The 12344-nt window shown below is 43.3% G+C and overlaps 2 protein-coding genes across 8 annotated transcripts in view; one reads left to right on the forward strand and one right to left on the reverse strand.

Annotated features, from left to right (window-relative positions):
- LOC132978590 (neuropilin and tolloid-like protein 1) overlaps positions 1-12344 on the forward strand; it is a 609128-nt gene that overhangs the window by 126997 nt on the left and 469787 nt on the right. The window lies entirely within an intron of this gene.
- The window catches only part of ctnnd2b (catenin (cadherin-associated protein), delta 2b), a 145642-nt gene that overhangs the window by 57477 nt on the left and 75821 nt on the right, over positions 1-12344 (reverse strand). For all 7 annotated transcript variants that reach the window (XM_061043801.1, XM_061043799.1, XM_061043798.1 and 4 more), the window contains 2 exons: positions 2399-2433; positions 747-860 (listed from right to left, as the gene is read on the reverse strand). In XM_061043801.1, coding sequence (XP_060899784.1) covers positions 747-860; positions 2399-2433 — 149 coding nt within the window. The remainder of the gene's footprint in view (positions 1-746; positions 861-2398; positions 2434-12344) is intronic.

The following is a 12344-nucleotide window of genomic DNA, read 5'->3' on the forward strand; positions in this document are numbered from 1 at the left end:
ACACCTATTTGTCTGTAAACATGTTAATCTCTGCTGTAAAAACAGGCTTTTTAGAATGGGTGTGTATGTGACTTCCTGTGCTTCTGCAGCCAGCCTCTAGTGGACACTCGACGAACTGCAGGATTTTGCACTTCCAGCATTGGCTTTATTTTTCAACACCGGAGGTTGCTGCTTGGTTTATCTGAAGGTAGCTGATAGTTAGCTTAGCTTCATCCGACTGAATCCACATGTTGTTGAAGCATCATTTCACCTGTTCCTCCAACTAACAGGTGAAATGATGAACATGCTGAGGGAGAAATCATTTCTCCTTTATGACGAATTCTGCGATCTGTTTACTGCAAAAGCTCAGTCAGCGATAACGATGCCTTTACGGTTTAGCTCGATTTCAAGTCCGTCCAGGTCTGAACCGAAGTCTGACACATGAGTTTATAAACTTATATTCTTTTTCAAAGTATGGTATTTAGTGAAGGGGCACTTTAAGAAAATGTGACTAATCAAATGAAGGACAATCAGAACAAGTACTTTGTCTGATTAGTCCAGATCTCACTACTTTGATGACAGTTTTTAAAAGGCTCATATTGCCTTATTTCACTAATTATTCAAGGACTGAGCACAGCACTCTTATTTGAATATAGGTCTGTGCTGTAATGTGGACACTCTGCAGAGCAGCCATCACATGAGCTTTCCTTCAGTCGCAGCAAACACAAGCAGAGATACTCCTTCTGATCATAACGTTGTTTCCTTACTGTCTCCTGAAGTGTCCTGTGAGTCTAAGATGCCTGATTCCTGAAGCGAGCGGATGCAGGAGTCGACCAGCTCCAGGCCTGTGGTCAGCTCCTCCTCGATGTCCTTCTGTCCATCTGCATGTGCACACAGACACACACACACACACACACACACAGAGTTAAAAACACAGACGGACAAACAAAGCCTGCAATGTCTAACCTATTGAGAAAACACAAACAGATCGTAGATCTAAGGTCAAAGGGTCAAAATGAAAACCTGACTGCTAGTCAAGAAACACATCCTGTGGGATTTGGGTTTCTGTGGCGCCCTCCTGTACTTGGACACGGGGCCGTTTATCTGTCACAGTGGGGCCGTTGACATGCCCGGTGTCTTCAAGTGAGAGCTGTCTGCCAAGATGGCTAAAAGCTTTCAGAGGAGGAGCAACATTAATCTCTCACCGAGATGGAGAGAGAGACAGTAATAGAGGACGCCTTAGTGAGAGGATTTAGGAGGCGGGCTTTTATTGACCTGGACCGATAGAACTCCAGACGGATGATGTTGATGTGAAACATCTCTTCAGTCCGAGGCTTTCCTCCTATAGACATCTTATTTTTTTAACCCTGCTAGATGCAGAAATGATGTAATGATTTGTATGTGATGAATGGATCCAAACGTCTGATCCAAACCTTCAGTCATCTCTTTGTTGGAAGAGGTCGCTAACCCTGCACTCCAATGATCAATCTAACCTCACACAGCCCACACAGCTCTGTGTCACTGACAGACAGAGAGAGCTCAGTGTCATGGATGGCGGTGTTGTCTCTATTAAAGGCCTGAGTCTGCCAGCAGCGCTCGTTTTCAATCAAAACATTTTTTGTCAGACGCCGGGGGTCTTCAGCGCCCTGCATCAGATGTTTTGTGTCACTGCTCTTACAGCGCTAACAGTTCAACTTTTAGAACAGTGCCTCGCTCGTCAATGTCCCTTCTCTCTCACCGACCAATCAGGATCAAGATAGGACGGGACTTAAAACATCAGCCTTGTCAACGACGATGGCGGAGGAGACGCTAGTCTGCCTCGTCTTTTGGCGGGAAAAGTTTCCAGGTGTTGAGCTGCTGTTGTCAGGACACGACTCCTTCACATCGTCTTCATGTTTTCTTGGTGATATTTCTTTGAATTAACACACGGAGCTAAAACACACCTAATGGACATTACCAAGGGACGCAGGAGGTTAACTGTGTAACCTAGCAACAATGAGTGCTGGTGAGAAGCGCTGGTGAGAAGCGCTCTGAAACGGAGGTTGTGAACGCTTCCAGAGGCGTCTGTGGACACGGAGAATGCTGTCAAAGAAGCTGTCTGAGAGATGTCTTCATCTGACTTTCTAATGATCAACACGTCTCACACTTAAACAGGTCAATCATCTGTAAAGACCGTCTGTACACAGAGAGGGAGACGGCCCGGGTTAGAAGAAGCTTTTTTTAAATCCACACGGTCAGTTTGACTGAGCGCTCCACAATGGGTCCCGTACAGGAAGTATCAATACTTTGTTGATGCATGATGGAGGATTGTTACCACGGAAACCAGAGTGATACGCTGAGTCAGCAATGTGCAGAGCTGGAAGGCAACCAATAGAGGAGGAGACTAAATGCACTGAGAGCGTTCCAGAGGAAAGATTACCTTGGTTGTTCCAGCGAAATTTCTCATCTGCTGAACTGCAAGAGACAAACAAGAGAAAATAAAGCAGGTTAGATAAATACATGAAGACAAACACACAACATCTTTTACACTTCTGTTCTGTTGTGTTTAGTAACAGCAGCTCTGTCGGCCTCACACGCCACAAACCATCGCTTTTTACCATCAGAGGTTTTTTTTATCAATGTATACCATCTGTGGAAAAACATTAAAGGTGACATCAATCAATCAATCAATCAATTTTTATTTGTATAGTGTCAACTCATAACAAGTGTTATCTCGAGACACTTTACAAAAAGCAGGTAAAAGACCTTACTTATTGTTATGTTACAAAAAGCAGGTAAAAGACCTTACTTATTGCTATATTACAAAGATCCGGCCTATCCATCATGAGCACTTTAGCAAAGCAGCAAAAGTTACTGTGGTAAGAAAAAAATAAAAAATTCTCCTCCTCTTCTTCAGTGTAAATAAGTGTCAGAGCTCCTCAAAACATGTGTGTGAAGTTTCTTGTTCTAAATCCACTCTGATCCTGTATTTGATCATGTCTATAAACCCCTCTATTTCAGCCCTGCTCAGAACAGGCTGTTTCTGTGTCTGTACCTTTAAATATGTAAATGAGCTGTGTCTGACCACGCCCCCTCTCTGGAAGGACTTGGGTGTCTCGGTCTTTCTCGCTCCATGTCCTATTGTTTACGGTGAGAAGGCAGACTCAGAGGGCAGAACAAACACCTAGCTGTGGGAGTGTCACCCACCTGGGGGAGGGGCTACTGCCCTTTGTGATGTCATGAAGGCAAAATCTCCAAACGGCCTGTTTGAGCACACATTTTCTGAAAAGTGGAGCAGGCAGAAGACGGAGAGGATGGACTGAACTCATCATTGGGAGTTATCCTGTCCGGTTACAGCGTTCAGGGCGATGATTTTAAACTTTGAATCAACATCCTTCTTCTCACCGTGAACTGTGTCAAAGTGGATAAGAAATGTAAATATTGACCACGTGTTTCTCACCTCTCTGTCTCTCACAAACCAGAACAGCTGTCAACAAAGTCTTTATGAAACAGCTTTAACATAATGATTTATGAATAAAGGGAAGAAGAAGTGGATGGTATTGTTCCAGCATAACCTTCAGGTGTTAATAGTTAATCAGGGTGTTTCCTGCAGCCTCTCTGACATATGTTCAATACGCTTTACTTCAGCTGCAGGCTTCACCCCTCTCCCTGTTTATACATCTGTTTGTCAGATTATTCCTTTAAAAATGTCCATCTCTACTCATATGTTCACTTTGAGTTGTATGTATCACAGCCCAGGAGAACTGAGCTGCCCCCCTTAACGTCAACAGTTAAATCATAACTTCAAAAACATCCTAAGTGAATCTTTGCATTAATGTTGTTTTAGTGGCTCCAATAGAAACGTTAGAAGGAACAACATGGGAGGTGTATTGAAGAGATGGTGCTGCAGCAGCACACTTTGGTTGCCATGGTATCCAAACAGGACTCAATATGGTTGGAGTGTCTGTGGTATCGTCTTAAAGTTTAAAGTTCTGGTTTCGCGGTGACCCTGATTGTAACATGATCTTATCGTTGTGTGTGTCCAGATGGACTGGCTCAAGCTCCCAGCAGAGACGTCAATAATGTAGGTCAATTGAAAAACATTAGCCACCATGCTAAAACGCCGAGCTACATACTGATCTCATCTGCAGGCACAGATCAGATCATTACCCGCAAAGATCAGCACCGCGTAACGACACGTTCAAAGGCCTACACACTTCCTGGGAGAGACCGACATTCAAGGTCTCTTTAAAAACGTCATATTAAGGTGAAGTCATCATTATGTTTATAATCCTGAAGAAGTTTCAGTTCCCTTTATCTGCTCCCTCATGCCTCTGTAGATAAACCTACCGATGAATGCTATTCACTCCCAGCAGACACAGAACAGATGCTATTAAATCATCCCATTGATTACCTCCATTCTGTGTGTGTGTGTGTGTGTGTGTGTGTGTGTGACGGATTGCATGGGGGAGCCAAGCACTACATGTTAATGGGACCCTCTGTCAGCAGAGCAGACTACTCGTTCATCAGACGTTATTAAACCAAACAAAACACCTGCACACGTGTACACACCGATCTCTGCAACACAAAAGACGCACACACACACACACACAAACACACACACACATGCATCACAGTAAGCCAGGGAGTAGAGAGGCTGGACTGGAGGATGGAGTGTGTTTATATGAGACGTACAGCATGGACCGGGCAGGATGAGGGGGATTATTATCCGGGTCCAGACAGACCTGATGCTGACAGAGTCTGGATCAATGTGTTTCTTAAAGGGCATCACAGCCCGCTCCTCACTTTCTCTCTCGCTGTTTGCAGGAGCCAAAATGTTGCCTCAGTTGTTTACAAGATGCCTGAAAGGAGGTGAATGTGTGTTATTTGTTTGCTGAGTGCTCGGGTAGAAAGCAGGTCGGAAACTGTGAGCCAGGAGGCCAAGTGGTCTTATCATGGAGTGGTTAGATCCACAGGGGCAGGAGCTGGACCATGAGTCAGTACAGAGGGTTTTAGCTTTCTTTCTGAGCTCAGGGAAATGTTGTGATTATATACAGTACAGAGACGAGACGACCAGAGACTGAGGGAAGATTAAGATGACTGTATAACAGAACAATCTTTAATCTCACACAGGTTTTATTGGACCGTGAGCTTGGACCTGATCACAGGGTTTAAATGGACCACTTCTTATCTGTGTGTCCTTAAAGGTCCAGTCAGTGAGATGTGTAGAGAGTGAAATGATAAAGTGACCTTACTATATGATCAGACATTAAGGAAACATGCTATGTTGAAGTGCTGGCTTCTCTGACAACAATGCAGCAGCCAGTATGTCCTCCTTCTAACTTTAGATTCTGGTCCTGAATGCTCTGGATTTATTTGGACCAGAGAAGGTAGCCGCTTTTAAGACACCCACACACGGCCGTTTTGGACGCCCCTCGATTTGCCAGATATGAGAGCAGTTATCAGGTCAACAGGTGTTGCAGCGATGGAAGCGGTCAAGAGAAGTGGTTCAGATAGAAGTGATTGTACTCGACCTAAAAAGCCTCTGCATGTTTCTAATAAGCTCCACGAGCAGAAACGTGCTCAAACTAGGATCAATATTGGAGATACTTTTGAAAAATGGAGAGAGGTTAGAACACAGAAAGGTTTACAGACCCATGCAGAACTGGATAAACACTGAAGCTTCAGTGTCCACCACATGGCAACCTGCGTGAGCGTCGACTCTAGAGAGGAGGGGGCGGGGGGACAGCTCTCTACAATGTTTAGAATTTAGACTGCAGTACCCATTTTAAACACTAGGTGTCAGGGTAACATACTGCTCCTTTAAGTCAAGCTCTTGCTTTACTGCTGTTGGCGTAAAGTCATTAGTCTATTTATGTAGACTAACCGAAGGTTGAACTCCAACGATTCTCACATTCAAATAGTGGCTTTGAGCTAAATGCTAACATAAGCCTGCTAACATGGCACGAGGATATTAAAATGTTGATGTTAAGCGTGAATTAAAGCATAATTAACATCTTAATACGTGACTGTGAGCATGCTGACATTTTCTAAGAGACATAAAGACAAAGGAGAGTCGAGGCTTGATGAGACCGTCGCAGTATCTGACTAAGAACACAGATGAGCCACAGTCCATGTTGACAGGAGGAGGAATGTGTGTACCAAATGAAATGGCTCTCCATCCGGTAGCTGTTGATTGGTTCCTCAGATAACCATGATGGTCACCTTTAAAGTCTCTTTGATTTGGTTTCACCAAATCTCATAGAAATGAATCCAATGGTTCTCCAGATGTTAAAGTCAGAACCATTGGGGGACGTCAGTGATATTCACCCTCTGATGAATGATTTTAAATATCTTGTAGAAATGAAACAAATAGTCATTTAATATTTGGATTCAAACCACCAAAGTCACATCCTCAGTGTAGCAGTAGAGAAACTCAAAACAGTCGATCAAGTTACTGATTTGTCATCCTCTGGGGACCCAAATGTCTGCACCAACGTTCATGGAGGTTCATCCAGTAGCTGTTGAGTCATTTCAGTCTGGAGCACAGTGATGGTCTGACTTTCTGACTCACCTTTTGGCCCTTTGGAGCCTTTTTGTTTTTTCATCTCGTGTGTTTGAACGTCATCACTTCGAGGTTCTCGGGGTTCAACATGGTGATGCGGACTTCTTTCTTTACTTTGCTGGAACAAATCAAATCCGACTCTCTCTCTTTACCATCTAAGTCTGAGAGAGCTCGTCCACCTTCCTTTCCCCCCTCCCCTCCTCCTAGCCACCAGGTACATCTAATCAGAGCTCAGTGTCTGAAACAGCTCATTGACCTGGTAACCCGGGAAACAGAGAGCTGCTGTTTTCTCCCATCGAAACCTCTCTGACACGCAAACAGGATGTGACAGTATAATTAGTGGACCGAGAGGAAACTAATTGACAGCGTGATCAACTCGCCTGCTGCAGGTCACGCCAAGTCGCGACACTTCATCAACGCTAATGATATAATGCTGAGTGCATGTGCGTGCGGGTGAAATGTGTGTGGCTCGGTTTGGAGTGTAAACACGACAGCACATCGATGTTGTGTTCACAGGGATCAACGCTGTTTTTGTGTTTGAATCTGCAAAGATCAAACATCTCCAGAGGAACCGTGCAGGTCAACTTAAAAAGAAGAGCTCTCTAATATTCTGTGGTTATACTCAGAGGCTTCTGCTGCTCTAAATCAGAAATGTTACATAATCCCAGCATCCCAAATGAAGGACACAGAAAGGCTAAGCAACAATATGTCTCAAAAAGCCTCGGGCTACCTCGAAAAGAACGAAATGTGATGATAACATAAAAGCATCCTCCTCTCATGTGACACAGAGAGAGGAGCTCCGTCCTTAATTCCTCCTTCAATGCTTCAAATCTGATCTAAAAAAAGTGATGAACATTTATATCCCTTTAAACACCAGACCAGCAGCGGTGCCCAAATAGGGTCAAAATGAACAGCTGTAACCGTTTAGAACAACCTTAACATCAATCTTCAAACATCCAGAAATCAATGGAATTAGCAAACAAGAGTGAAACATGGTGTGGAACAAACTGATCCTGCAGAATGTACAAACATGAGGAGTTAGGTCACTAATGTGATATCTGTAAAAGTCCACTCTGTGTCATCTGCTGTGGGACATCATCCTCCTTAGAAAAGAAAGAGTGATCGTTTTATTCCAACATCATTCCCCATTTTTCACCCAGCTAAGTTCTGGACCGTTTTCAAACCTGTGTTGTTGAACCACAGACCTGAATGAATCACACTCAGACACTCAGACTCTTTGATCACAAACACATTGTGAAGCTCTTTCTGTGCAGAAGGAACATCAACAACTAACTACAAGTTACTAAGGTGTACTCTGCACGTTTGCATACCAAACCACTGAGCATGCCATGAGCTCCAAGGTGGTCTGATTTGGGTTAAACAACATGGATATTTTCTTCTTGATATCTCTGAAACATAAGACCCTCTTCAGGGTCTTCATACTGTCTTCCTTCTCTTGTCCTACATAGCCACACGTCACCAATGATTGAACATGTGATGTGTTTGGTTCCCTTGATTTGTCTTCTGTGTGCAAAGAAAGCTAATTAAAATGGATAAAAGACAACTTATGTATGTCTTTAACAAAGCTCAAAGAAGTAGAGTTAGACAATGTTATAAAAACATGGACAGATCTAAACAGGATGTTAAGTCTACAGCTTCATTACTGTATAATGTTGTTTTTAAAGGTTCATGTTGGGGCTTTTTATGTCTTTATTATAGAGCCAGGACAGAGGACAGAGCCAGTGATAAGGATAAGAGAAAGAGTAGGGTAACATGCAGGAAAGGAGCCACAGGTCGAATTCGAACCCGGGTCGCCCACTTGGACCGAATCTGTACATGGGGCACGAGCCACTAGGCTACAGCCCCATCGCCATGCCTACATTTGATTTGGTCTACAGCGCCCAGAGTATAATCATCTTAACTAGGTGGTAGTAAGATGCTTGTTATTGGATGGTCAAACATACTGATGAATGTTTCGGAGACTAATGATCCAAGTAGGGAAGATTATCAGCATGAATATTTTGAGGGGAACATATCCACAATAAACACCAAATGAAGAAAACTCAGAAGCTCTGTGTTAACAGGACAAGCAGTGAAAGACACAAACCTCTGTGTTCACATCCTTCACTGAAATCTGAACTATTTCATCCAATCATGAAACGTTTCTCCTGGACCTCCACCAATCAGATTTGTCCAGAATCAAACCTGAGGCTTCATAACTAGAGTCCATCAGACTGTCTGACAAGTTGGCCCTCGTTGGCCCTCAACTTCAACTTGGCCCTCGTTGGCCCTCATTGGCCCTCAACTTCAACTTTACTTTATTGTCCCCACATAGAATCAGACAATAGAAACAACAGACACCGTGAGAGGCATTAAATATAGAAATATACAGGAGTTCATCAAGTAACGACAGAAGACTGAGAATGTATAAAAAAAACGTCCATAAAACCATCATCAAAACCAGAATAAATGGACTGGACCCAGTCCACAAGTCCAGTCCAAAGCCTCATTGCTCCCTCTGCTTCAGTGGTGGTGTATGAATGGGATTAGTTACTTCTGATGGATGATACTACTTAGCGATCACTACCATCAGTCTGTGAATGTGTAGGTGTGACATGAAGTGTAAAAGGGTTAGGGGTTAGAGTAGTTGAGTAGTCAGAAGACTAGAAAATAAATATACAAGCTCAAGTCCATTTACCATTTATATCTTTCCTATGACTGGAAATAAATGTGTTAAAGAGACAATTTGAGCTATAATTCATAAAAAGTAAGAGTAAGGCACGAGAACTCTTTAGTGCATACGTGAGCCCAGTTATGACAAGTCCAGTCCAAAGCACCTCTCGTTGAAGCTGTTATTTTCAGTCCCATCAAAGCACAGATAGGAGGCATAATTCTCTGTAATTTCAGGTAATGATCAGCTCCCATTGTGCACTCTGATCTGACATTTTCAGCCGTTTCTAAAAAGCTGGTGTGGGAGCTATTCCCAGAGAAACACAGGTAATGTCACAGATCAAATCACTGCTCTCTGACCAGCTCGTCTTAATGACCACTCTGCTGCATTAAGGGAGGAGAGAATGGAGAGAATGGAAAGGTTAGAGAGAGAAGAGGGAGAACAATAGAGAGAGACACGGAGAGGTTGAAGATGAAAGAGAAGAAAAGAAGAAAAACAACAGAGAGAGAGAAACGATGAGAGAGCTCAATCCAACGAGCTTAAAAGAGCGGATGCCAGAGATAGCTGATGAAATCATTTGATCCAGCCAATAAACACATTCTGAACCGGGTCCATGTAATCCATCTATTTTCATGGCCGGCTTATTATCTGTTGTCTGTGCTGACCACAACAAGCACAATGCGAGCAAAATGACCACAATATGAGCACAATGAGCACGATGATCAGGATGATCCGCCCCCTGTTGGACTTGAACTCTAAGATCACAAAGCCACCCATACAGGAGAGAAAGTGATTGTAGTTCTGTGGAAACAGTTTTGGCAAGCCGTCAACCGATGATCTTGAGGAGCCTAGGAGAGCTCAAGAGCTCCCAGGAAAGTAGGTGGTTAGTGACTGAGATTTATAGATAGATACATGCAGTAATATGATGTACTGTATATGCAGAGAGAGAGAGAGAGAGAGAGAGAGAGAGAGAGAGAGAGGAGCTCAAGGTGCCAGTTCCCCCAGTAGTCTAAGCCTATAGCAGCATAACTAAGAGCTGGTCTACGCCAGCACCAGCCCTAACTATAAGATTTATCAAAAAGGAAAGTTTTAAGTCTATTCTTAAAAATACAGACTGTGTCTGCCTCCTGGACCCCGGCTGGAAGGCGGTTCCAGAGGAGAGGAGCCCGATAACTGAAGGCTTTACCCCCCATAGTACACTTGGAGACTGTAGGTACCACCAGCAGGCCTGCACTCCGGGACCGCAACGCTCTCGAGGGACAGTACGGCACTAGTAGCTCCTTCAGGTAAGATGGTGCCTGGCCATTTAGAGCTTTGTAGGTGAGAAGAAGGATCTTGAATTCTATTCTAGACTGTATAGGGAGCCAGTGCAGAGAAGCCAGGACAGGAGTGATGTGGTCCCATTTCCTGGTTCTGGTCAGTACACGAGCTGCAGCATTCTGGACCAGTTGAAGAGTCTTTAGAGATTTGCCAGAGCACCCTGACAAAAGAGAGTTACAATAATCCAGTCTGGAGGTAACAAATGCATGAACTAGTTTTTCTGCATCATTTTGCGACAGGATATTCCTGATATATTACGAAGGTGAAAATAGGCTGTTCTTGAAACTTGACTGATGTGAGAGCTAAAGGACATATCTTGATCAAAAAGAACTCCTAGATTCCTAACAGTGGTGCTAGATGCCAGGCTGATGTCATTAAGGACAGTCACATCACTAGAAAAAGTCTCTCTGAGGTTCTTAGGGCCTAGCACAATAACTTCAGTCTTGTCTGAGTTAAGTAGCAAAAAATTTCTGGTCATCCAGGTCCTAACGTCCTTAAGGCACGTTTCTAGCTGACATAACTGACTGGTGCCATCGGGCTTCATTGATACATAAAGCTGAGTATCATCTGCATAACAATGAAACTGTATGGAGTGTTTCCTCATAATATTTCCCAGAGGAAGCATATATAATGTAAAAAGAATTGGTCCAAGCACTGAACCTTGTGGGACTCCATGGCAAACTTTAGTGTGCATAGAGGACTCATCATTAACATGTACAAACTGAGATCGGTCTTATAAGTAGGATTCAAACCAACTTAAAGCAGTCCCTGTAATTCCAAGTGAATGTTCTAGTCTGTATAATAGGATCTGATGGTCAATGGTGTCAAAAGCAGCACTAAGATCTAACAAGACGAGCACAGACAGAAGTCCCCTGTCTGAGGCTAGAAGTAGATCGTTTGTAACTCTAACTAGTGCAGTCTCAGTGCTATGGTGGACTCTAAATCCTGACTGGAACTCCTCAAATAAACTGTTGTCATGGAGAAAGTCACACAGCTGATTAGCTACCACCTTCTCCAGGATCTTCGAGATAAAAGGAAGGTTGGATATAGGCCTATAGTTAGCTAGAGTTCCTGAATCTAGAGTAGGTTTTTTGAGTAGAGGTTTGATTACCGCTACTTTAAATGTCTGTGGTACATAGCCTGCCAGTAAAGACATATTGATCATATCTAATATGGAGTTGCTAACTAAGGGAAAGACTTCCTTAAACAGCTTGGTTGGGATTGGGTCTAAAAGACAGGTTGACGGTTTCGACGCAGAAAAAATGGAATATAGCTCTGAAAGGTCGATTGGAGAAAAACAGTCGAGACTAATATCTGGTCCTGGAACTGTCTCTGCCGTATCAGACGTATCCGCACCAGGTAAGGGCAGGAGGTTACCAATTTTGTCTCTGATGTCTAGAACTTTGTTGAAAAAAAATGATCTCTGTCTTACTTGCAAAGAACTGAAAGCAGGAGTTTGCACATGTGTGAGTTCTTTAAATTGTGACTGTAAATTTTGTAATTTTGATTGTAACACAGGGTAAATAATGGTGATTTATTTTATGTGTGTTTGTAGAAACATCACACTTCAGGACACCCCAGTCACAAAGGTCTGGACACGCCCCTGCATGTACGACAGACTTTAAGATACACTGCAGCAGATTTAGCTGATTATCTCGACTCCATCTGCAGACCCTGAGCAGGTAGACACACAAACACATAATAACATGATTAACAGATAAAAGACAGATAACATCATACCATCATTCTGTAGGTTCATATGAAACTCTACACTAAACAGACAATCATCATGTTTCAGGTCTTCACTCTGACCAGCTCCATACAACAGGC

Source organism: Labrus mixtus, chromosome 8 (assembly GCF_963584025.1).
Source record: "Labrus mixtus chromosome 8, fLabMix1.1, whole genome shotgun sequence".
NCBI lineage: Eukaryota > Metazoa > Chordata > Actinopteri > Labriformes > Labridae > Labrus > Labrus mixtus.